Below are 26,562 nucleotides of genomic sequence, written 5' to 3'. Positions count from 1 at the left end.
GAGGCCACCCAGGAAGACACCGCCTCATCCGCAGGGGCTTTAGGGGCACACGGCTGGCTGTGGCTTTCACATTTCTCAGAGAAGTTGTCTTGAGAAGGTGCAAAATCCTCGCCCTTCTGTCTGCTATATTCCTGGTAATGGGAATGTGGGAATGCTGGAATGTGGGAACTTTCTTGGAGTGAGAAGAGTACAGATTGGGAGGGAAGACACCTATTTGGCTATAGGTAAATCCAACTCACCAATTGTTCTTAGCCCGCGAAGGAGAGCCTCTGACTGCAGTGAGACATAGAGAGAGGAGGCGATGGATACCCTGGTTTCTTTGGATGTTGGGGAACGGCAGGTGTCTGCTGCAGCAACCAAAGCATCCTCCTTCATGGTGCACGGAGCACCATTCTTGGAATGACTTGTTTTCATTTCTCTTTTCTAGTTTCTCAGCTCATTGTTTCCTTTGGAATTAGGTCCTGAGTAGGGTTCCCACAGTTTGGGGTAAGAGACGTGGAGGCTCCTATGGTGAACAGAGTAGCAGTAAGAAATGGAGGTTGGAAAGAGGCTGAATTTCTTTGGGGGAGGTGGGGGGGGGGGAGAGCAGAACTTGACATTAGACCCACCCAGAGCTCATCCTTTGTGCTTCCCTCCTCCTCTCCCCTGGTCCTGCCTCATCTGCTCCATTTCCACATTGATTCTCTCTCTGTTCTGCTTTCTCCAGGGAGCCCCATTTCAGAAGCCGACTGCCCCCGGGGTCTTCCCAGGGCACTGGGGAGGGCCGAGGCCGAGGCCGACCATGCCCAGTCTGCTGCTGCTCGCCGCTGCACTGCTGTCCAGCTGGGCTCAGCTTCCGGCCGAAGCCAGCTCCTGGTGGTGAGTGAGAGGGGCTGAAGTCCTTCTCTACAACCTACGCCTCCTTTGGTAATTAAATGTGGAGAAGGGTCACCGTGTGTTGTGATCATTCCTTTATTCGTAGGAATCCTGAGGACTGCTTTTATCCCAGGAAAACTAGGACAGCTTTTTCTCTCACAGGCCCCCAGAGGTAAAGGTTCACCAAGAATAAAGGATTAGTTCATCTGGTGTTTTCCTCTGATCCTGTCTGCATTCCCCTTTTCCTGGACCTTCCTCCGTCCTCATGGGTTGTTAGAAATAGCTCTTGTGTTGCTCTTGGATCAATAAGGATATTGATTTTTTTTTTTTTCTGGTGGGGGCAAGGAGAATAGAATTCCTATTTTAGAAGTCTGATGACCAGATGAGAAATTGAGAGATATGCAGGACTGTACGTGGCTTTCTTTTGTGTTTTGAAGACTAATGTCATTGCCAAGTCAACATGGAAATGGCAGGCACACCCCACCTATTTTGCATGGTCTGCACCCCCCCCCCCGCCCCGCTCACATTTTTATTCTGATGGCAAATTTAACTGAACACTTTACTATATCTGGTAGAGGATGGAGCCAAAGGGAGAGCCCGTGAACTGATAGAGTGGGTTAGGGGATTTGTGGGTGGGATATGGAAGCGAAAACATTTAGACTATGTTGTGATGTATGAAAATTGGCTTCTGTTTTCGAGGCATAAGGGGAGTTCTATTTCAAGGAGTTTTTCGCTTTCCATCACATATCCTGCACTTGGGCTAAAGTGAACAAGTCGCCCCTACCCCTTGAACAAGTCACATGCTCTCCTGTTGAGGTTTGGCCGTTTCTGTCCTCTGCTTGGAATCAATGTCCTCTGCCCTCTCTGTCACCTTCTCTGCCTGTCCCCCGCCCTCCCCCTTTTAAGACCCGGTTAACACCATCGCCTTGTAAAAGCTTCTCTCCAGCTGTAAGACCTCTTTCTCTATCTGATCACTGTGGATGCAGAAGTTCAAGTCTGCCTTTGGCATTTGACATCTCACGCGTCATCTGTGGCCGTGCCTCAGTTTTCCTCCGTTGCCCTTTGAAGGCAGGTGCTCTGTTTTACCAATTTTTCTTCCCAAGCCCTTAGTACAGGGCCTTGTACACAGAAAGTGTGTGATAAATGCGTTGAATGAATGACTTAATGCTGCACATGGCATATGCTCACTCCTTGGCCTTTTTTCCGCTTTCTGGATCTCTGCTGTAGGTCATTAGCTGTGAACCCGGTGCAGAGACCTGAGGTGTTTATCATCGGTGCCCAGCCCGTGTGCAGCCAGCTTCCCGGGCTGTCCCCTGGCCAGAGAAAGCTGTGCCAACTGTACCAGGAGCACATGGCCTACATAGGGGAGGGAGCCAAGACAGGCATCAAGGAATGCCAGTACCAGTTCCGGCAGAGGCGTTGGAACTGCAGCATCGTGGACAACATGTCTGTCTTCGGGAGAGTCATGCAGATAGGTAAGAGGCCTCCCAGACACCGCTTGGCTAAAGGAACTGGGCTCACCCGGCCTGGGTGCAAGTACCTCGGGACTGGTGCGGAGAGCCCTCACAAGCGTCCAGTTCTCTCGAGGCTGGGAAGCAGTGTGCAAGGCGACGGGGAAGCACTCAGGAAGCAGAGTCTCGGATGATGTGTGGGTGGCACAGCTCAGTGCTCAGCTGGTGCTCCGCTGCTGGCCTCCTCCTGTTTGGGACAACCAAACTTCCTCACTCGAGGAAGGTGGCAGAACAGCCGAGCTGAGTTAGAGTGGATTAGCAAGACTGCCTGCCGCCACTGCCCTTCGCCCCAGCGCAGGGCAGCTCCCGTGCTCCTGCTCCGGTGGCAGCATTGGGTAGAAAACCAAAAAAGCCTGTATGACTTTTGCCTCTTCCACTTGGACCCTGAGAGAGATAGAAACTTTGAGCCAAATTGCTGATAGCTATCATTAACCTGACCCAGATCCAGTCCTGGCTTTTTCATTCCAAAGGGGATGTGTGTGAAAGTGGGGGAAGGGGACAGACCCAGAAGAAAGAGGAGAGGCCACCTCTTCCTGGATTCCTGTCCCTTCCCCTCTCCCACTTGGACCCTCTGGCTGCCCTATTGCTTGGATGGAGGTGTGATCTGGGGTCTAATTGTTTTAGGTCCTTTTGAAATGCAATCCTCCTCTCCCTGGCAAGAAATTGAGAAATCCGGCCCTATTCTACTGGGTCTGATCCCCAGGGCCATAAAAGGAAGGTGTTAGAGCACTGTATTCTTCTGTCTGCCATTCTCCCAAAAAAGTTTCTCCTCCAAGGATGGCATTCCGGAATTACCTGAGGCTGAGTTTTCCCCAAAGAATGCTTTTAGCAGCAAGCAGGGTGTTTGGAAGACCTCTCCTTCCTGACCCTTTTCCCTACCTCCCCTGCCCCATATTGACAAGCGAGGACCAGGGGAAAGTATGCTCTGAACCTTGCTGTTCTCTTCCTTCCTTCAGTATTCACTCAAGGGCCATACAAGGAATTCTCATGTGTTCCTGCAACAGTCTTATCAGGCAGTTTTCCTAAAAAAGAATGGACTTGGGTTAAGTGAGAATTGTTTGTAGTTTATTGATTCTTCTAAATACACTCGGTATATGGTGAAGTCTTAGCAGCACTGCCTGCTCTGGGTTCTGGGGGAGGAAAGTAGGAGACCCAGGTATAGAGAGAGGCATCCACTAATCACTGTAAGGGAACTCCTGTTTCTTTGGGACCTCATGTGTGCCTGACATTGGCTAGATCCTTTTCATGTGTAATTTTGTTTGAGTGAAGGCCAAGAATTGAGCTTTACTTCAGGAAAGAATCCAGATTTGACTGGGGGAATGACCTATGAAAGCAGATCCTACCATTGCCTCTGTATGCTATTCTGTTACAAATGGAACCCTCCGCTTGCCTTCTTTCCACAGTTTCTTTTTGTAGCTTCCCTGCAGACAGACTTATACTACCCAGGAAGTTATCCTCCAGTCATCCCCTTGGGCCCAGGGTGGCTCCTAGTGAGTCTTCTGTCTGCTATCTTGTGTTACAACTTCCCAGAAAGTCCTGCCTTTTTTGAAGCTGCTGCAAGACTCCACCAGCAGAGGGCAGCAGAGTAGCTTGGAGGGAGCTACTGACACTGCCCCCAGCCTTGGTCAGGGGAACATGGGGGCACCTTCCTGGCAGTGGGTGTGGAGCAGAGACAGAGAGCATGGAACTGTCCTGCTGTCTCCTTCTAGGGGATAGATGGCAGGTATCTCCAGCAGTTCCATGGCTGCTGGTTTCTTAGACTTTTTACTTGAGATGGTTTGAGTTTCCACTCTGAGTTGTTCCGCATATAGAGAAACTCCCCACCTTGCTCGTCCATTCTGAAGCCTTGCATCATGTCTTGCTTTCTGGGAATGGCACTATGGTCTGTACTAACCAGGCCTGTCGGAGGACCCAAATGCTCCCCCTGAATGCAGAGCTACCCACACTCAGTACCTAATGACGCCCCCAACCAAAAGAGGCAGAGTAATTGCAAGGACAGCTAATCCACTTGAGGACAGACTGGGATCTGAAACCATCAGGACAGACCAGGACCATCAGAGCACATAGTGGCTGCAGTATTACGCTCAGTTGCGGGTACGTTATTTTGAAAGGCAGTTCTGGGAGGAGTGATTTGGCTCTGAAAAGCATGTTTCCTAAAAAACCGAGGAAGAAATCAGACGTGTAGCCTGGAAAAGAGAAAACATAAAAGACGTATCAGTTGTTTTCAAAAGCTGAAAGGCTGTCAAACGGAAAGGGATTAGACAGTGTAGCTCCAGTGGGTGGAAGTTATAGGGAGGCATTTTTCAACTTACTGTAAGAAAGAATATTCTGGTGAGTAGAGTCATTAATAGATGATGGGATGGGATGGGTTGCCTTGAAAATCCAGCCTGCTCCCCTGAAAAATGCGTGAAAGGAAGACTCACGGTGGGTGGGTTGTCATTGGGCTGCAGATCAGGGGCTCCTTCCTGTCCCAGAAGGCCCAGTCAGGGGCTTGAGGCTCCATTTTAGCAAGACTTCTTAGACGTGGCTCCCTCAAAGAGGGGCCTAGGCCCTCCTCCCTAAAGGCCTTTTGGTCACCCTAGCATCCTGGTTGCTCATTCTCATAGTCTGACTACCCTAGATTAGATAAAGCTCCAGTGGTTTCAGCACTGACTACATGTCGAGCTTGATGGCTGAATCATGAGAGTGACTTCCTGCATCACCTGGGTTTTTCTTGCGTGGCTCCTAGTCCACATCTGACCAGAAGCTGACCCCTGGTTACTTGAGAAACACTGACTTGCCCAGTCTGGTCTGGTTGCAAGCTTCACCGTGTCCTGCCCAGACAATTGAGAAATAGGGCAAAGTTGAGAGATCACTCTAGACCTATTGATGAATGCAGGTCACTTCCCTGTCCACCTGCCAAGACAGGATTATGGGATGTCTGCTTCTGACCACAAGACTCAAGAGAGGAGGAAATGGAGAACAGAAGATTCTGCCTAGTTTAATCCCTGAGATCAAGATTGGATCTCAGATTCCTGCTAAGAACCTAGCCCTTTTCTTCCATACCTGAGTTTTTATGAGTGGTATTTATTATGACAGCCTTACTGAAACAGAATTCACATGCTGTACAATCACCATTTTAAAGAGTACATACAGGTTGGTGTATATTCAGAGGATTGTGCAACCATCGCCACTGTCCAATTCCAGAACATTTTCGTAACCCTATGAAAAAACCTGCATACCCGTTAGTAATCACTCTCCCTCCCTCCCCTTCTGCTGAAACCCTAGGCCATCACAAATCTTCTGCTTCTATGAATTTTCTTATTATGGACATTTCATATAAATGAGATCATACACTATGTGGTCTTTTGTATCTGGTTCAGTACAGATGCCAAATGCTAGGGGCACCTGGCTGGCTCAGTTGGTGGAGCATGTGACTTTTGATCTCGGGGTTGTGGGTTCCAGCCCTATGTTGGGTGTAGAGATTACTGAAAAATAAAATCTTTTAAAAAATGTTAAGTATAGTGAGTATATATGAGTATACATGAGTATAATGAGTAACATTATATAAGTATAATGTTAAGTATAAATCTTTTAAAAAATTCACTCAGTATAATGATTCAAGGTTCATCCATATTGTAGCTTGTACCAGCACTCGATTACTTTGTATGGCTAAATAATATTCCACTGCTTGGATAATGCCACCTTGAGTTTACCCATTCATCCACTGATGGACAATATGAGCTCTTTCCATTTTTTTGGCTATGATGAATAATGTTTCAGTGAACATGCATGTATAAGTTTTTGTGTGAGTGTATTTTTATTTATCCTGGATATATCTTAAGAGTGGAATTGCTAGGTCATATGGTGATTCTGTGTTTAACCTTGTGAGGAGTTGCCAGACTGTTTTCCAAAGCTTAAGGTTCCCACTAGGACTACATGAGCATTCCAGCTTCCTCATATCCTCACCAACTTGTTACTAGTGCCTTTTTTTTTTAAAGCGTTTATTTTTTTTAAGTCATCTCTACACCCACTGTGGGGCTTGAATTTACAATCCCGAGATCAGGAGTCACATGCTGTACTCACTGAGGCAGCCAGGCACCTTACTATTGCTTTTTTGATTATAGCCATCCTCGTGAGTGCACAGTGGTATCTCACTGTGATTTTGATTTGCATTTCCCTAGTGGCTGAACATTATTTTTTCATAACATTTTTTTATTGAAGTGGAACATAACAGGAGTCTTTTGTGTTTTTGTTTTGTTTTGTTAATCTCAGTAAGATCTCTTTTTAAGTTTATTTATTTATTTTGGGGGTGGGGAGTGTGCATGCAAGTGAGGGAGGGGCAGAGACAGAATGAGAGAGGGAGAATCCCAAGCAGGCTCCATGCTCAGTGCACAGCCCATGCTGAGCCTGATGTGGGGCTCGGTCCCACAACCCTGGGATCATGACCTGAGCCGAAATCAAATTGGACGCTCAACCGACTGAGCCACCCAGGCGCTCCTACATCATATGAGTTTTTAAGTGGTTAGAGGAATACAGTTCAGATTTTCTACTGGGAGTGATTTGGATATTTGGAGAGACCATGCTGAGGGTCCTATAGATGTGGTTTCCCAGTGCTCATGAGTTGGGAGGCAGTGTGGACCCCATAGAAGACAGAGGGAAACAGCTTGGATGATCCTGGACATTGTAATTCGGGTTCACTTCTACTCCTGGTCTTTGCCACTATCTAGCTAGATAATGGCAGCAATAAAAAAGGCAGATGCATGGCCCATAGAGTGGTGAGAACTTGGCATCTGTGAGGGAGAGGTTTGTGTTAGGATACAGTCTTACTATTGGTCCCATGATTGCTACTCTGTCTCATCTTCCTCCCACAGGTTCTATAAACTCCTTAATGCCCACTGTCCCCTCCACTTAGGTCTGCCTCCTAGGAATCTGCTGGCTATGTACCCTTCCCTGGAATGGATGTTAGTGTGGGCCAAGGCTGGAGGGGTTCATTCTACTGTGTGTGTTCACAGGGCCAAGAAGGCAAATTTATGCTCATTATCAGGAGAAGTTTCTGACCATTAGAGCCATGGGAAGTGAAAGGTGCTTCTCCTGACATCATTTCCCCTGGAGTATTAAGGCCCAGGCGATGGTGTTGGGTCCAGGAGAGACAGAAGGAAGGAAGGGGCCTTCCCAGAGAGCTGGCATCCTTCACCACCTCTCTTGCCTTCTCTTGCAGGGAGCCGGGAGACGGCCTTCACCTACGCAGTGAGCGCGGCAGGCGTGGTGAACGCCATCAGCCGAGCTTGCCGCGAGGGTGAGCTCTCCACGTGTGGCTGCAGCCGGACAGCGCGGCCCAAGGACCTTCCCCGGGACTGGCTGTGGGGCGGCTGCGGGGACAATGTGGAATATGGCTACCGCTTTGCTAAGGAGTTCGTGGATGCCCGTGAGCGGGAGAAGAACTTTGCCAAGGGGTCGGAGGAGCAGGGCCGAGTACTCATGAACCTGCAGAACAATGAGGCGGGTCGGAGGGTAAGCTGGAGCTCTCCCACCTCCACACATACCGTGGGGTCCCTGGCTTGTTCCTGGGCTGAGCCAGGAACAGTGGCCTGGCTGTGAAAAAGGGGGTAGGTCTGACCATGGTGATTCTTACCTACCGTGGCTGACCTGGATTCCTGCATTAATGCCCCATTCCATTTCACAAGGCTCTGTTTCCCAACGGACACATGCAGGTGTAATTTTTGTAAACCTCATTTATTTTTCACAGGACATCTGTCCCTATGGGACTTAGGAGGCTCCTGGAATCAGGATTCCAGGCATACAGAGTAGAGTTCTTGTCTGCCCTTCCTTTGTAACGTGAGCAGATAGGACGGTGGGAAGTTTAGGCCATTTGACCTAGCCAAGGGTTTATGATTTGTTGGAGGCTCAGGTAAAAGCAGAGCTGACTTTTAAGAGCTGCCACCATGCGTATCCAGAAGCCCAATCCAAAAGCACATGCAAGTGCTAACATCAAACACAGTTCTGTGCATGAGTGGAAGCAGGATGGGTAACCACCTTCTCAAGGCTGTGTCACCAATGTGATGTGAGACGTGACTGTTGGGTGAGCCTCCGTTTCAGTGGAAACTATAATGTGGGGTTTGAGGTAAGCGTGGTTTATTGCACATGCAGAGCATACCTGGGTGAGCCTCCGTTTCAGTGGAAACTATAATGTGGGGTTTGAGGTGAGCGTGGTTTATTGCACATGCAGAGCATACCTGGGCGATGGCTCTAGCTTTCCTTTGTGGTGTGCTGAGGAGCACGGGCCTTCTCTGCCTGCCCCTCGCTCATGAAGGCCTCACCGCTGAGCACATGCTCTGCCTCCCCTTCCTTTTGCTGCTCCCGACATGATCTGTCTCTGCTGCAGGAAACCAGAGGGCTCGCTGGGGCAGAAGCTCTCCTTCTGCTGGTTTGGTACATCCCGTGTGCAGGGGAGTGTGCAGGGGAGTGTGGATGTGCGTCCAGGTCTCCTCCTAGAGAGGTCTGAGGTCTGAGCACTGGGTGGTGGGAGTCCCTCCTGGCACAGGGCCAGGGGACTGCAGACCTCTTAGGAAACCACACAGACTTCTTTCTGGGAGCTCTGTCTGCACTCAGGTCTGCATCAAGCCAGTTTGCAAGGTACTGTAGGGACACCAGAGATGAACCCATTAAACAGTGGGGCCAGCAGCTTCTTGAGAAGAAATAAATTGAGAAATTTAATGTTGGTTCATTGGTGATTCAGCAATAAGATATGGATGTATTTCTTAAAAAGTTTATCAACTTAAAAAAATCCACTCATGTTTCATAGGAACACATATTCAATAAACGGAACTGAAATGTCTTTTATAGGAACTGGGATCTGTGATGTTGGCTTGGTAGAACATGGTGCACTTGTGTAAACTTAGTATCATCAATAGTGTGATGTCAAGTTGAAATTAGAATTGGTTACTTGGCCAGTATCTTTCTTACAAAGCCCATACCCGGAGGCTGAATCTGGGGTTGGGGGGGGTGGTTATGGATCTGGGTGTGGGGGGTGGTATTAATCTGTGGTGATGTTAGGAATTCTGGGTGTTGCTCCAGTACAAACCAGAGCAGAGAGAGCAGCACTGTCTTAGATGACCTTCCATTCTCAGGGCATCTCCGGGGCCACTTCCTTCCGCCGTCCCCCAGGACTTTGTCTCTGTTTGGCAGTCTGCTTGCCAGTCTTTGCGTATCTACCATGAGACATTTGGCAAAAAAGTTTAGGATCTTCACTTTATCTCCTGAATGCCCAGATTCTATCCATTTTTCAAGATCCCACTTCAAACAGCACCTACTCCTTAAAATCTTCCCCACCCCCCATAATTAGTAGTCTCTCTGCCTCTGAACCACAGTAGAGCAGTTGCTATGTTTCTTGAGGTATTCCTTACTCTACCTCATCCCACTGGCTGTGACTTCCTGAGGACAGGGATTCCATCTATAGCTCTTTGAAACAACGCTCACTGTGCTTTACATGAGTGGGCGCATGCAAATGTGCAGAGCAAAGCCCCCGTATTGCCTCCTAGGAAGAGGTCAAATTCATGGAAGGCTGTTTCCCGTCTCTGCTCTGTGCTATCCTTGGGGCGTTGTGGCAGATGCTGAGGTGACTAGGCATTCATCCTAATCTGGACTCCATTTCAGTCACAGTCTTGACCCCACTTCTGCTGGCTCCTCATTTTATTGCCCTTAATTGTTTGTTTGTTTGTTCTGGCCCTTATCTTGGCAAACCTTCCTTCCATCTGCCTTGTTTCTCACTTACACACCTTTCCTGTCTTCCTCTGTCTGTCTCCCTGCCTTTGGGCCCCCTTCCTCCAGTCTCCACACCTCTTCCACAGCCTTTATCTCTCCCTTTGCTCCTGTCTGCTCCAGGTTGGGAATTCCTGTCCCTCTCTATTTTTTCTCCCCTCTCTGAGGAGCAGGCCTCTGCCATCAATCACCATCTGAGGCCAAAGGTATTCACCTCCCACCTTCTCACACCTACACAAACAGTTCCTTAAGAAAGACTAAAATGGCGGCAGGGATCAAAAATGTCCTGCACTCGTATTCTACGACCAATTAAAGATTTTACTTTTAAGTAATCTCTACACTTAACGTGAGGCTCAAACTCACAACAGCCCCAAGATCAAGAGTTGCACACTCCGCCGACTGAGCCAGCCAGGAGCCCCAAACCATTTTTTTAACAGACTATCCAGGATCTGACATGTTGGCCACAGAATAAATCTTGGGCATACTTTGCAAGCAATTTCTCTTGGCCTTTGAGAGTCTCTAGTAACCCCATTCTAGACATCGATGGCAAGAGCAGTGGGTTGATACTGCCTTGTCACTCAAGGGCTTAAGCATTTTCCAGATAAAAGCTGCCTAATCCTTGTGACATTCCTATCAGTTACCAAGCTCAGTCACACCATTAGTGCAGAAGAGGGACTTAGGGCTTTGCCAAGGAGCAAGACGTAGAACCAAGAAAATATTTTAAAACTTTGTTGCTTTTTCAGTTAGCAGAAAAGGCCAAACATTGAGATTTTCCCCCCTTTTCCTGTAAGAGGAGCTTATATATATTATCAATAGTGAACTATTTGAATATACAAATATTACAGTGTCTCCATAGATGAAGGGTGGAATGAATGTCTGCATATGAAGATCCGTGACACTCTTCCTCTTGGATTTGTTTTACGAAAGCTCCGTTCTTACTCTGCGGAGTCGTCTCCGGCTTTCCTTCCCCAAATCTCCCTAAGTGTTTGCTTCCAGTAGAGATGCTTATCCTGTTCCCTTGGTCACTTAGTGGTGGGGTATACGGTTTTAGGCTCTTAATGTTTCCTCTTTCCAGCAGCACCAGATGCCTGACCTCCCTCTCCAAACCGAGGACCATTTCCAGAGGAATGTCAGGCCCCGGCTCAGACTGGGGGATTTGTGCCAGAAGAGGGTAATTGCAGACCCTGTCTTTGAAGTGCCTGTTGGAATGGGGTGTTGGTTCCTTTATGCCCTGGGCCTGGAGCTGCCAGCCAAGTGCTGGTCCTTTAACGCTGGGGAGGAGGCTCCTTCCTTCTCCACCCTAAGCTGTTTTTAAGCCCCAAGATTGGAGTGCAAAAGTGCTAGTCATCCTGACTCCCTTCTGGGTGGCCCTGGCCAGATTACTGAGCCTCTCTAGAGCTTCAGTTCCTCCACCACAAAATAGTGGGGATAATTCCACACCAGAAAAAAAATCAGGAAGAGTTTTGACAATAGTAAGATGAGCTGATGATGGTTAAGCTATTTCTTGCACCTGCAGTGGTCTCTGCGCAGTGCTGAATAAAGACACAATCTGGGGACTCTTGAAAAGAAATCCTAGAGAAACCCTTGAAAAAATGAGTCCCGACTCCGTCCATGACAATAGCTGTGGCATAAGAAAATGTTTTGCAGCGGGCTTGCATTTTTATCTTGCCATCTGTACACCCGGGCCTGCCTCCAGGGCTATTGGACACAATGCATCAGTATGCTTTCATTGAAAAGCACTTTGTAAGCAGCTTTTTGGTCTACGCCTGCTTTTAAAATTTTGATTTGGGATAACCCAAGTTCAAATCCACTCCACATTGTTGTGGTTCAGTGGCCTCAGGGATTTGTTTTCAAATACATCACCTCTGTTAGTGGGCCCACTGACCTACTCTTGCAGTGCACAGGGCCTTACCTCTCTGCCTCCACACTCAGTCCCTCCAGCGGGGGGGTCTGCGGGTGCTGTGGTGCAAGAAAACGGTCTTGTTCACAAACACCGTGTGGTGTGTGGCGAGGCCCCTGTGACTGTGGAGTTGAGGACCAAATGTTAACACAGAAAAAGGGACTGTTTGGTTCTTAGGGGATTTGGCAGAGTCAGAGAGAGCTTTTTGCTAACCAGGGCCATGCCAGCAGTTTCTGCGACAGGCTAGCAGTACGACTGGATTTTTTTTCCCCCGATTGTATTCCATATGATGCAAAAGCTGGACACTGTTTGCTGATTTGTGTTTGTTTGTCTGAGACTTTGGTCAAGATAGAAATATCCCTGTTTTCCTGATGGTAAAGATGACACATTGATCATAACAAGTTTCAAGTAATAAGCAATGGGAAAAAGGGAGCACCTGGGTGGCTCGGTTGGTTAAGCATCTGACTTTGGCTCAGGTCATGATCTCACGGTTTGTGAGCTCGAGCCCCACTTCTGTCTCTCTCCACCCCTCGCCCGCCCCTCACTCATTTATGCCCCCTTTCTCTCTCAAAAAAAAAAAAAAAAAGCACAAAAAAGAAATGGACAAAGTAGAAAGGGCAAGTGCACCAGATGCCATCCTTATAGCTGATCAGACACAGACACTGCCTCCCCTGTGTTTTTCTATGCGGTGCTCCCTTTATCCACGTTCGATTTGGGTGACTGAGGATCCTGGAAAGATCTTTCTATACTTTTGAAAAACTAATCCTCACCTCCCCAACCATTAGCCATCTTCAGTGTTTGGCCTGTGGCACCCCCAGCCACCCTCTTGACATCTTCCAGCAGCGTGCTCCCTCTCATTGCCTTCTTTCTCCTCCCCTCAGGCTGTGTATAAGATGGCAGACGTGGCCTGCAAATGCCACGGCGTCTCAGGGTCCTGCAGCCTCAAGACGTGCTGGCTGCAGCTGGCCGAGTTCCGCAAGGTGGGGGACCAGCTGAAGGAGAAGTACGACAGCGCGGCCGCCATGCGCATCACCCGCAAAGGCAAGCTGGAGCTGGTCAACAGCCGCTTCAACCAGCCCACCCCGGAGGACCTGGTCTACGTGGACCCCAGCCCTGACTACTGCCTGCGCAACGAGACCACAGGCTCCCTGGGCACTCAGGGCCGCCTCTGCAACAAGACCTCGGAGGGCATGGACGGCTGCGAGCTCATGTGCTGTGGCCGTGGCTACGACCAGTTCAAGAGTGTCCAGGTGGAGCGCTGTCACTGCAAGTTCCACTGGTGCTGCTTCGTCAAGTGCAGGAAATGCACTGAGATCGTCGACCAGTACGTGTGCAAATAGCCAGCGAGGGCCCACTCCTCTGACCTCGCCTCTGCTCTGCCTCACAAAGTTTATATTATAGAAATCTATATAAATCTATTTTATATTTGTATAAATAAATGGATGGATGATAAATAATTAAAAGAAGAAAATGGAAAGGAAAAGCTTATTTAAGAGACGCTGGAGACCTTTGAGGATTGAACTGTGCTGGTTCTCTACTCTGGGTGGGTGGGGAAAGGGGATTCTCCCCCTCCCTCTGGTGGGTCGTCGCAGTGGGTAGGGACTCGGGGATATTCACTGTCAGGCCACCACGGCCTCGAGGAGACTCATGGTGGTTACATGGAGAAGATGCTTTTGTCTGAAGTCTGGAGTCTTTGCTGGGTGGACAGCCGCCCTGTGACCCCCGTCGTTAGCCAGGAGCCCCTGTGCAAGGTGGCAGAACTCAGCTCAAACCATCGCATCCTCAGGGTCTTGTCCAGAAAACCGATCATTTCTGTAAGAGGCCCAGGGCTTGCTTACCCTTGGGTTTATGTGCACCCTTGCAGAATCCACAGTTACAGGAATGAGGACAGGTCCCATGTCATCTCTGACCGGTGGCCACGAAGTAGACCTGCATCTCCCCAGACTCCTGGGCCTGACTTTCCAGCGAGAATTATTCTCCCTCCACAGTTCACTAGCTCCTGCCACCCATTCCCTGCGCCGAGGGGAAAGCGAGTCCCTTGGCCTGACTTGTTAGGAGAGATGTGAACGGAGTATTTGTGCCACAGCTGCAGAGAGCCAGGAGCGTAACTGGACCAAGCAAACATTGCACTGTGCTCCCGCAGGGAGGGGCAGCTGGGGTGTTGCTGTCACTTCCTCCATCACGGGGGCCCCACCAATGACAGGGCGCGTGGCCAAGTCAGGCTCCGCTGGCCCGGCACCGTCTTTTCATCTCTGCCCCAGATGTACAGTTTCTCTCTGATATTAAATACCCTTCACTGGAATTTCTCTCCCTTTCCTTTTTGGACATGCGATTATGTTTCATGAGTCTCCTTTTATGTTTGATCTGATCCTTAGAACCCTGCTCCACGGTGCACGTATGGGAGAAGGTAAGGGCATGGAAATGCTTTAGAACTCTAGCCTGGTGGTTGGAGACAGAATAGTATGAAAATTAAGTAAGTTTATGCATTTAAGCACTCTCCCCAAGGGTTAGCCCAAAGTTAAATACTCATAAATGATAGCTATTAGTATTACTATTATGAAAAAAATATCACAATTATAAGCAAAAGAATTCAGAGATTTCAGTTTAAACCTCATGTCTACCTTCCCTTCTTCCATTTTACAGCCCACCCAGTTATCCCTGGTTTGGTCACTGGGTCCTTGGTAAAGCACAGGTGATGGGGACACTCTCTGCAGCCTTCTCTATGTTGTGATCTCCTGTCTTGGACTCCAGGATGTGGAGACGGGAGAGAGAGGGAGACAGAGTTCAGGGGTAATCCACAAAGGGAGATGTTATATTCTAGAACAGGAGGAAGTAGTTATGGGAGACACATTGATCCAGGTGCAACGGAGTGGCTAGCCTGCAGGTGACCCAGTAAGTAACCACATAAAAACACCAGTTTTATTCTAGAAAAGTTTACTTCTGGGGAAATAATGGAATTAAAGGAGTTTTAGGTTGTAATGAACAAATTATATTGCAAAACAATGTAAAAGAGGTTCTGTCTGAGGGTATTCATGGCCATGTATACTACTTGTATCTTCAGTGCCTAAAGAAGAACCTTCTGACTCGACATCAAAGAACACCAGACCTAGGGTTATTTCACTAGTAACTGCTCCTCACACTGTTACTCAGATTCTTTGGTTGACATTTTCAAGATGAGTAGTCCATGAAAGAAAGGGATTGAACTCATCTGGCATACACAAGATCAACGCTGTGTCCTCATCTTCATTAGTTGGCATTTAGCCAAACTAACGTGGTCACACAGACCAGCCATGACAATAAGGGTTTTGAAACACTGGCTGGCATTATTTCCTACATCACTGTTGTAACTCCTGGAGAGTTACCTTATGTCAGGTGCTCAAAGCGTCTAAGAGCTGAAATCCAATTCATCTTTAGAAACTTCAGGAAATTAGGTGAGAGTGACTGGTCCACAAAAAGTGACTTTCACGTTCGTGAAAAGGAGATAGATCATCCCTGTTGTGTTGAGGTTTTCCTGCAGAGTCATGGCAAGGGGATTGAGTAAATATTAAATGTTTTCTTGAGAAAGCAAGTCATATGTTCCAATACCAATGTGACTGTTGCAGCCGTTGACCACCAAGGTTAGGAAAGATTTAACCTTCAAAATAGATTGGGATGGAGTAATAGTTACATGCTTGTTAAATCCTGATGAATTGGCGGTTGTCTGTGTTGTGACCAGTAATGCTGTAGGAATGTGGCTGGAAAATACCAACCTAAGAAAATGAGATTCTGCTCAGAACCACACAGTGTTCGAGCAGGAACAGAAGGTGGCAGTCAGATCTCCTGCTCCTGGGTTTCCAGATAAGGACCTCCAAATCTTGAGTAGGTCCCAAAGTCTAGTGTGTGTAAAAATGCAGAGGCCTGGGCCTCGAGCATCAGAGATTTTTATTCAGCTGGTCTGGAGTGGAGCCAGAACAACTGTCTGAACCTTTAACAAGACCCTGAGGGGATCCTCTGCTGGTGTTCCAGACACTACACTGGACCTATGGTCAGTAAAAGTGAGCCCAACATCCACAGGGAGACAGGCATCTGAGTCGTCTCAGCAACGCTGTGCAGGATTATTTCCTGGTACCTGAAATTTATTATGGTTAACCTAGAGTCTGACTGAAAGCACACTGCATTGTATATAATGCCTGGACCAAGCAGTCCTAACCATCTCAGGGATCCTTTTTATTCAGAGGGGAAAGAGCATTCTGGCATAGAGCAGAACTGATTTGCCCTGGGATGTTCTACCTCCCTCTTCTGCCTAGAACTGGTCGGGGGAAACCTACAGATCTATTACAAATATAGTACGGTCATATTTGCTTAACTGTCTGCATGTATTCACCTTGTCTTCAAGATAAAATTCGGAGAAAGGTATGTCTGACTGCCTCCACTTAAAAGTAGATAAGCGGGGGGCAACGCCTGGGTGGCTCAGTCAGTTGAGTGTCCAACTTCAGCTCAGGTCATGATCTCGCAGTTCGTGAGTTTGAGCCCTGCGTCGGGCTCTGTGCTGACAGCTCAGAGCCTGGAGTTTGCTTACGATTCTGTGTCTCCTTCTCTCTCTGCCCCTTCCCCACTCATACTCTGTCTCTCTCTGTCTCTCAAAAATGAATAAACATTAAAAAACATTTTTAAAAAAAGTAGATAAGAGGGTAGGAAGGCAGTCACAACCAGGGTTAAGATGAGGGTGGGCCTCCATTCATAAAAGCGTTCTGATGCAAGTCTGTCAAGAACTTGGGTTCGAAACCCTAATTTGGAGAACTCAGTGGTCATCCGCTGCCTATCATCTGAGGTCAGAGACAAAACCTGCTATTTGTATTAAAACCCCAAATTAGTTATTGCTTCTGAAATTCTGCTCTGCTCACTGTCTTACTTAAGCTTTGTCATTTGCTGGAGTTCTAGGAGCTAGCAAGACATCTGTGGTTGAGATTGCTCCACGAGATACAGATCTCACAGCTGCAGTAGCTTATCAAAAAAGAAATCTATTTCTTGGGCAGAGAGCCACACGATCCAGAGAAGGTGGAAGAAAATAGTCATTTCCATCTTAAAACAGGCTCTGACGCATAGCCAGACCCCACTGACACTGGTCACATGTATTTTGGGAGAACTTCAGTGTGTGTATGTGTGTCTGTGGGTGGGTGTGTGGGCATGTGCATGCGTGCTCATGCACACCCATGCACACAGGAATGAATGTTTTTCATTAATTTGGGAGGAGAGATGGGGAGGCACTTGAGGCAAGGAAGCTGTAAAAAAAAAAAAAAGTAAAAATAACCATCATTTTTTCTGGCTGAGATGTTGCAGGATGTGGATTGTCCATCTTTATTGGAAATCTTTGTGCCTTGGTTGGCTAGTGATGACAAACTTCCTATCTCTAGAAGGGATTTTGGGAAGCTGAGAAGGGCCACCAGAGACATGCTTGCTAAATATTTTTCTTACTCCTTTATAGCGAAGGAATCCCTGTGCTGTATTTGTACCAAAACAATAAGTAAAGGCTGCTTTCATTCCTGGTTTTACATGAGAACTATGGGTAATTTGCCCATAAGTAGGGAGATATGAGGGTCAGACAGGCAACAGGGAAGACTGAGCTCTCCCACGGTTAATTTTCTAGATTGTTTGAGAGTTTGGGCATTCATCCTGTAGATTATCCACATTCTTTGCTTTCTCCCTCCTGCTGCCTGCCTTTTGCTCTTCAATCTGTTCATTTGCAACTCTACCAGAGGCAGCAACAGAAGATAGAACCAAATCAGTTCATTTGGGCCTCCTAAGTAGTTTTGATAAATAACTGAGTGGGAAAAGGAGTGGCTAAAATTAGATTTTAAAATTATCTGTGAATTTAATGTGTCACTTATGTGTATTATCTGCTGCTCCCCATGATAACTGAAAATAGACTGAAGCTGTCCACAGCCAAAGCAGGTAGGAAATCACAGTATCTATCAAGAGTTTGTCTAGGTGTGGAGCCTATCAGCAAAGCATCGGAAAGGGCCTAAGATGTAAAAGAAAAGACACTATAGAAAGGGTGAAGCTTTTTTTTTTTTTTACCATTTTATTTAATTTATTCTTTAAATTTACATCTAAGTTAGCATATAGTGCAACAATGATTTCAGGAGTAGATTCCTTAGTGCCCCTTACCCATTTAGCCCATCCCCCTCCCACACCTCCTCCAGTAACCCTCTGTTTGTTCTCCATATTTAAGAGTGTCTTATGTTTTGTCCCCCTCCCTGTTTTTATATTATTTTTGCTTCCCTTCCCTTATGTTCATCTGTTTTGTATCTTAAAGTCCTCATATGAGTGAAGTCATATGATATTTGTCTTTCTCTAATTTCGCTTAGCATAATACCCTCCAGTTCCATCCACGTAGTTGCAAATGGCAAGGGTGAACCTTTTTTAATCCAATCATATTGTAAAGCTAAAAGGAATGAATATTGTTTTAAGTGTCCCTGGCCCTCCAGTACATTTTCTAAGATGCCCGGCGTGTGCCCTATCTGTTGGGTCAATCAGTCCTTTGGCTAGTACATGATTTGAAGTTTATATCTTCTCTCATATACTTATACCATTTCCAGAGACTGTTTAAGTGGAAGAGAAGTTTCATGAAGAAAGGATTTTGAAAAATCTCCCGTGCTTCCAACTATGTCTCCCAGAACTTTAAAAAGTGCCTAGCGCAGAGGAATGTTCAGTAAATATTTTCTGAATGAATGAATGAATGATGATTCTTACTGAACAGATGAGATTAACTGCCCAGGCCATTGTGTAGTTTGTGCTCTCACAGTTGTAAGCAGCAAAAATCAACTTGAATCAGTTTAAAGGGAGTCAGGTAGTATAAGAGTTAGGAGAGTCTCATTGACTCCAGGGTCTTTGTGGGGCTGAAGGCAGATACCTTGGCTCTCTCTGCCTCCTCCTCACTCTTCTCTGTGGTCTGCTCTCCTCTGTGCCTCTGCAGACCAGCTTCCTCTGCCCCTCATAGGGAAACGTGGCAGCCAACAGAATCTGAGTTAACAAGCTCCAGCTCCAGCCATGGGAAGTGACTCTGAATCTCTCCTAAACCTTGTGCCAAATTCCTGGGCCAGGGCTCTCTCCACCATCCTGTGACCTTACAGTGGTTCAGGGTCAATGAAGTAGAGGAGTTTATGAATTCATCCAAGGGGCACCTGGGTGGCTCAGTCAGTTAAGCATCGGACTCTTGATTTCAGCTAGGGTCATGATCTCACAGTTCATGGGTTCGAGCCCCTGAATCAGGCTCTGTGCTGGCAGTGTGGAGCCTCCTTGGGATTCTCTCTCTCCTTCTCTCTGCACCTCCCCTGCTCTCTCTCTCTCACTCTCAAAATAAATATTTTTTAAAAGTAAAAAAAAAAAGGGGCGCCTGGGTGGCGCAGTCGGTTAAGCGTCCGACTTCAGCCAGGTCACGATCTCGCGGTCTGGGAGTTCGAGCCCCGCGTCAGGCTCTGGGCTGATGGCTCGGAGCCTGGAGCCTGTTTCCGATTCTGTGTCTCCCTCTCTCTCTGCCCCTCCCCCGTTCATGCTCTGTCTCTCTCTGTCCCAAAAATAAATAAACGTTGAAAAAAAAAAGTAAAAAAAAAAAAAAAACAAAAAAAAATAAAAAAAAAAGGAATTCATCCAAGCAGGAGAAGCCACTCCTTCCTCCATCAATTTCCCTGATGACAGATCAGACAGCATGTATAATCTAGCTTGTTGTGCATGGAAATACCTAGGTGTTTGTTTGTTTTTCTGAAATAACCTAGGCAATTCGCCCTTTTATCTGTGGAAATGCATAATTATGGGACAAGTCCTGAGACTCTTCTTAAAGAGGTAAAAACCTGAGCCCAACAGTGTGAAGAGGAAGGCTCCTGTTCCCTAAATCACTGCAGGGATGAGATGGATGCCCATTGATGTGTCTGACAGACACAGAGGAGATGAGGATGCTAAGAAGCAGATGACTAGATGAGACTCAGTGACAACGCCTGGCTGACATTCCATCCCACAGACGTAGCAATTTTTTTTTACACTGAACTCTATTTGAAGAGTCAGCCATTCCTGTTAATGATTTAAAGATATCTTCCTTTTGGTGGTGTAACTACAATGTCAAATGCTTCCTTCATACTTTCCCTAGTTCTTCGAAGTCTAAGTACACGCCAAAAAGAACATGTAAGAGATAAAAACAAACAAAAAGAATACGTATGAGAGATAAGGATTACAAGATTTTTCTGTAAATCTTCCATACCTCCCAAGGAGTGACACAGCAAACATCTCAAACTTTACCCATGCCCTGTGGCCAGCCTTCTTTTGTCCTTTTTGCTTTGAGAGCACAAGCCATCCAGCCTTCAGATCTTGAGCTGCGGACAGGGAAGACCCATTTGTAAGGTAGAAAGTAATTCCTCTCACACTTGCAAGGTGCTATGTTTCCTTCCTCATTTGACGTTCTGACTGACAGATCTAACGGCTCATCCGCTGGCGCCAAGACTGTGGGCTCATGAGGCTCCCTCTGGGCGCTGGGCTGTGCTTCTGTCTGACCACACGGGGTCGCTGTTTTACCAGTTCTAGCCAGACGTCTGCGTGGCTCACACCTTAGTTCAACAGTTGGGCAATGGGGTCCTGGTGAATTAATGGCAGAAACGAAATCTGAACACCAAACGAAATCTGACTTTTAGATTTTTATTTGTTTGAACCAATTTGGAAAGAGGTGTTATTTTACTTATTTTTAGAGATGAGTGTGGAAAGTAATAGAGTTAAGGAAACCATGAGATTAAAAAATCAAGCAACCGGGCTGCCTGGGTGGCTCAGTTGGTTGAATGTCCACCTCTTGGTTTTGGCTCAGTTCATGATCACAGGCTTGTGGGATCAAGCCCCATGTTGGGCTCTGTGCTGAGCATGTAGCTGCTTGGGATTCTCTTTCTCTCTCTCCCTCTGCCCCTCTTCCCCACTGGTAAAAAAAAAATTTAAATCAAGCAACCATTGGGGGAGGGAGAAGGAAACCATGAGGACAATGCCTAGTCCTGCTTGGCTGGGCCACTGAACTTGAGTGATGACAATGGAGTGTGGGTCAGGGAAGTGGCTGCATACTGGGCATGCCTTTAGCCAAAGTTTGTTCCTTGCTCTTAAGTAGTTTCTATGCTGCGAAATACTTTGCATGCTTTGCTTGAAGGTTATCATTATAGACGTGGGGAATAATTATAGCTACCAATTATCTAGTGCTTACTGTATACTGGCTGCTTTATATATATTACACATAATTCTCTCAGTACCTCTGTAAGCTAGGCATTATTATCCACATGTGACAGATGGCAAAACTAAGACTCAGAGAGGCTATGTAATATCATTTGACTCACACAGCTAATAATTGATGCTGACACCGGAGCTCTTTCTGGTTCCTTAGTGGGTTTCTGGGTAATTATAGCATCTAGTCACCTGAAATAAGAGGTGCCTATTTCCTTTTAAGTCTCAAGGTGTGTACAGTAATCTTCCTCATCTAGCCAGCATGAATTTTGGATGAGAAGAGCGACTGAGGAAATTTCTTTTGATGGGGCACACGGTGGAAGGAACTTGGTGATCTCAAATCTAAAGTCAAAGGACGGGGGTGCCTGGCCAGCTCAGTTGGTAGAGCATGTGACTCTTGATCTCTTTTGATCTCAGGGTTGTGAGTTTGAGTCCCATGTCGGGTGCAGGGAGTATTGAAAAATAAAATCTTTTTAAAAAATTGAAAAGATAAAGTAAAAGGACAAAGCATACAGAGCCAATTACAGGAAATCAGGCACAAAATGACCAGAGTATATTTATGTACGTGTTGAAGCTAAGAGAGAGCTGTGTATTGCTGAACTTGGGGAGTTACATGTCTAGGACAGTGCAACCAACTAGGCAACTCACAGTATGAATTACAGAGCTGCCTTTGTGGTGGGGTCATTGTACACAAGAGAAGTGGCTTTTTTTTTTTTTTTAAATAAGCTCCACGCCTGACATGGGGCTTCAACTCACAACCCTGAAATCAAGTCATGTGTTGTACCGACTGAGCCAGCCAGGCACCCCAGTTTTTTTTTTTTTCTTTGCGAATCTTAATTTGTTCTGGCAATGTAAGTAACACAGCATTAGGACTTAAGCCCTCAGGCTAGGTGAGACATTGTGGCCCTTGGAGAAAGCACCAAGCTGGCAGGAGGCGGTGAGATGGACTCTTCATGGAAAGGGGATGAGCTGTACTGATGAACAATGGGTAGGTTTCATGTGTCAAATCCCAAGTGCTAAGAGGGAGAGGAGGAACTATACCAGCCTTAATGTGGAGCTTTAAAAGAAAAAAATACCCTTCCTTTCAATTATTAAGGACAGGTCTGAGGGGAAGGGGACAAGTCAAGTTGCTCATTGCTTGCCCTTCTATGGACCTACAGGGTCTATGAACAGAGGAAAGAATGGGGATTGGCTGGTGGGAGAGCAGGGGTGGGAAGGGGAGTCACACAGTTCCCGGGTTTATGAGTCAGTCCCTGTGCTGGCCTTCATCCCCCAAGGCCAGAGCAGCATCTCTTCCTTCTGAGGAGATGGCCTGAGCTCTCAGGACTGGATGCATCAGCTTTCTGGCCTTCCCCATGATCCTTGGTTACTGGGATTCCCTTGTATCTCAAAAGCCTTGGAACAGTAAAGTCTCTCTCCAGGAATTTCCTTTCCAGTCAAAAAGCAGCCAAGTCTCCTGGCAGAAATGTCCTTTCCCTACCAGCAGGGTGGAAATCTGGCCAATCCTCAGGAAGGGGCCTCAGAGGCCATTCTCTTCTCTGCTGCTTCCCCTGTATTTACCCAAAGGAAAACTCTCTTTCTTTTTTTTTTTTAATTTTTTTTTTCAACGTTTATTTATTTTTGGGACAGAGAGAGACAGAGCATGAACGGGGGAGGGGCAGAGAGAGAGGGAGACACAGAATCGGAAACAGGCTCCAGGCTCCGAGCCATCAGCCCAGAGCCTGACGCGGGGCTCGAACTCACGGACCGCGAGATCGTGACCTGGCTGAAGTCGGACGCTTAACCGACTGCGCCACCCAGGCGCCCCAGGAAAACTCTCTTTCCATTGCCTTTCCCAGGTATTAGGAGTCTGAGGTTTTGAATAATAGTGGTCTTTACAATTCACAAGGGCTCTAAAAATGTCTGATGGCAAACAGACAAAACCATGAGCTGAGCTTCTGAACTTCCCTTCCCCAAGTGCTCTTCCAGCTGTCCAGTCTCTATGCCAGGACTTAATTCTTCTTCACAAAGAAGTAATTTCTATCACAAGGAAAGGAGACAATCTGAAATACTTTTGAATTACGTGACCCATTCAGCCATTTGAAAGGCCCCATCTCCAAACCCAGTATAGCCTTGGCCCTTGACCAGACCAGTCAAAGCGTGGAGGCTGTGTGCTCCACAATGGGGTCAGAGGCACTGTGGGGACAGTGACACTGAGGGCTGGACACTGAGGGCAGGACACAGAGGGTGTTTTGATGCCAAGTGAGAACGTGGAGCTCTTCTCGTCACACTTGCCAGGTGTGCCCAAGGGAGTGGCTCACCCAGGCATCTGGGCTCAGAGCAAGAGTAGGGGAGTGCTGTGGAGTGAGCAGCTCTTGGGGTTCCCCATCCTCCAGCTGCTCAGAGAGAAAGGAGCCCCGGTCAAAGCAAGATGGGGTTTAGTGTCACAGGAGAGGAAGCTTGAAATGGACATCGAGCAGAGCTTGGATTGCAGCTGGTTATTTTGAGTTCAGTCTGAAGCAATGCTCTCTCTATCTAGTGTGTGGAAACAGTGAAATAAGCAGTTATGTTCCCCTTTTGGTGGTGCTGGTAAGGAGGGAGTTCATTGCTTGCTAGGCACTGGTTCCTCATTGCTTGCCCTCGATCTGGCTGAATTGAAAACTTGGGACTCTCAGGATCTAGACCTAGAGATACCGCTGAGTGAATCTGGGGTGGGGCCTCGGAACCTGTGTTTTAAAAAAAACCCTTGGGTGATTGTGCTCATCAGCAAGGTTTGGGAATTGCTGATAGGTTACCATGTCTGACTACACCCAAGTGTTCCATGCAGTAAGATTGGCTATTGGCAGGAACAGATGGGCTTAGAAGTGTGACCCAAGTCCCAGGGTGTTAGAGGTCTGAGGATGGGAATTCAGAGTCAATCATCAATGTCTACACACTCAAGAGTCAACTGGGAGGGGTGCCTGAGTGGCTCAGTCAGTTAAGCATCGGACTCTTCATTTTGGCTCAGGTCACGATCTCGTGGTTCCTGAGTTCGAGTCCTGCATTGGGTTCCATGCTTTCAGTGCCACGTCTTCTTGGGATTCTCTGTCTCTCCCCCTCTCTCTCCATCCCTCCTGCACATATGTGCTCTCTCTCTCTCTCTCAAAAATAAATAAACTTAAAAAAAAAGAATTCTCCCCTACATTTGACAAAGGCCTAAAAAGAGAAAGAAAAAGGGTGAACTGGGAGGGAGACTGGTAAACTGTTCCGGATTAGAATCTCCCAAGAGACTAAGAGCAGTACAGTCTGTCCCCAGATCCTCCTACATGAGAAGATGTGTAAGTGTAATCTCCTAGACCCGTTTCTAATCTCTACTGTGGTCAGTTGACTCCCCTAGTTTTGGAGAGTTGCACCAGACACAGCATGCACAAGCAGCACTGCTCTCAGATTGTACAAGACTACACGCCTTGTGTGCAGATCTGGGCAGACCTGAGAGATAAGAGCTCAAGAGAAGCCTCTGAACGTTGTGGGTTCCCATGCCAGCCAGAGCAGGGCAAAGCTCTGCTGAACTGAACAGTTGCACACACTGGCTGGCTCTGCCCCAGGACCGACTGGCAGAAGCCAACTGGGGCTTTGTGTTCTCTAAGCAAAGTCCCCAGGGAGCATCTCTGTTTCTGTTTCAGCAGTCCTGAATTTGGGTTTGGCACCAAATTAAGAACTCACCCCAATAAAAACTTGGTTAACCTGTAGAGTCAATATGAACTTTTGATGGGCATGGAGACCCAGGGCCAGAGACCAGAATTCTCATCAGCTCTGTTGACAATTTGTGTAAGAACCTTAGACAAAAACATCAGGCTTCCAGGCGTTAGCTTGCTTATCAGCTCCTGGCCAGCTCTACCTACCACTCAGGGGTTGTGTAAGGCTTAGCTGCCACAGAAGATGAGGAAGTAATGTTGAAAATGCACACAATCCATTCTGGTGTTAATTTCAGTTATGCTGTGGAGTGTTGTGAACTGACCCAATCCCTGTTTCTAAGCCTTCTATTACGTTTTCCCAACAAAGTAGTAAAAAACACTTCTTCTGCCAAACAAACTTTTTTTTTTTTGGTAACAAAAAAAACCCCAAGGTGGATATAGAATAGCCAGACAGAGGCTATTTGTCACCAGGACAGGTAACTGAGAATTATAGATCTCATTCCCTAAGAAAGTTAAGAAAATAAGATACATTTAGATGTTTGGGAGAATTTAGTACAATCTGGGGACAGGGAGAAAACCAGACACACTCTGGAGACTCAGCTCAGCTACTCAACTCTGTGAGTCCTGCCTCCCTTAGGGAATTAACCAACCTCTAAAAAAACATTAGCAAGGGCACAGATCTGGTGCAGATACTTGGCTTCCCAAGCAACTAGCTAAGTGATCTCATGCAGTTTCCCTGGCAATAAAACAGGGATAATAATATCTTTACCTCAAATAAGATAATGGATGTGAAAACCTTTTGTGAAATATAATCCTTTGAGAGATTGAGATATTGGTATAGATACATTGAGACTGTATCGAGGCAAAAGCAAAGAAAGCATGATTTTTAAAAAGTACAGAATTATGACATGTAAGATCTTGGGAATCATCTCTTGATTGAAGCCAACTACATCTGTAAGGAATCTCACCTGGATTTCTTTAGTCTCTTGTATACCCGGAAATCCACCGTTCTTTCCTGTGTCAACTTTGGTCTTTCCTGAGAGGGTCATTAACTGAAAAATAAGTGAATGTTTATAAATTAGAATTTCAAAAACGTGAAAATTCAAAATTAAGTAGAAAACCCGCTCTTCTTCAAAAGGGAGCCATTTTTTAAATCTCCAGTCTGCTTACCATTGTTTCTGGGGTACAAAGACCTTAGGAAACCTCAAAAGGACCAAGAAACCTGGACAAGAAGCAGAAGGAAAGTAGGGTTATCCTTGGGGCTCTCAGAAGATGTGGACGGGGAGCCAGATGCTCAGAGGAATTCTGGGATTTACTCTGCCTTCTTCAGGTTCTGGCCACGCTGCTCATAACTCTTTCTTTTCTGTGGCCTCCATCCCACGCTGTGGCAGTCACACAGAGGGCTGAGAATCGGGGAAGTGCCCCCGCCCTCGAGAAAAGTTCTCTGATGGGGGAAGAAGATTCTCAGGATCTCAGGTTGGACGTTGGAAGGCATTTTCTGAGGGATAACTCCCCCGGGGCGGGGGGCGGGGGGTTGTGTTACCCTTGTACAAATGATGATTTCAAGGACACAGGAAATTCTCTTGGGCTGTTCTGAATAATTAAGATTACACATTCCCTTGTTTATCTAGGGGAAATGCCTCCCAATTCTAAACATTTGACTTACAAATTCCCTTTC

General features: G+C 46.9%; 1 protein-coding gene and 1 long non-coding RNA gene across 2 annotated transcripts; one reads left to right on the top strand and one right to left on the bottom strand.

The window, feature by feature from the left end:
• The first annotated feature begins 635 nt into the window (after positions 1–635).
• On the top strand, positions 636–14,302 carry WNT5B (Wnt family member 5B). Its single transcript, XM_032593892.1, has 4 exons — positions 636–858; positions 2,083–2,330; positions 7,567–7,859; positions 12,888–14,302. Exons 1-4 carry the CDS (start codon positions 782–784, stop codon positions 13,344–13,346), a joined length of 1,077 nt encoding a protein of 358 aa, XP_032449783.1. The 5' UTR covers positions 636–781; the 3' UTR covers positions 13,347–14,302.
• A 5,353-nt stretch (positions 14,303–19,655) lies between these two features.
• LOC115518496 lies at positions 19,656–26,335 on the bottom strand. The gene is made up of 3 exons (XR_003970286.1): positions 26,055–26,335; positions 25,853–25,936; positions 19,656–20,610 (listed from the first exon to the last, which is right to left on the bottom strand). It is a non-coding gene; the product is annotated as an uncharacterized LOC115518496 (long non-coding RNA).
• Between the last annotated feature and the right edge of the window lie 227 nt (positions 26,336–26,562).

The sequence above is a fragment of the Lynx canadensis genome, chromosome B4 (assembly GCF_007474595.2).
Source record: "Lynx canadensis isolate LIC74 chromosome B4, mLynCan4.pri.v2, whole genome shotgun sequence".
Taxonomy (NCBI): Eukaryota; Metazoa; Chordata; class Mammalia; order Carnivora; family Felidae; genus Lynx; species Lynx canadensis.
The sequence above is the reverse complement of the archived record's forward strand: the minus strand, read 5'-3'. Positions and strand labels throughout refer to the sequence as shown.

Coding starts and splice junctions, on each gene's coding strand:
- WNT5B (XM_032593892.1), top strand. CDS start 782: ATGCCCAGTCTGCTGCTGCTCGCCGCTGCACTGCTGTCCAGCTGGGCT. Junction 859..2,082: donor GCCGAAGCCAGCTCCTGGTG/GTGAGTGAGAGG, acceptor TCTCTGCTGTAG/GTCATTAGCTGTGAACCCGG. Junction 7,860..12,887: donor ACAATGAGGCGGGTCGGAGG/GTAAGCTGGAGC, acceptor TCCTCCCCTCAG/GCTGTGTATAAGATGGCAGA.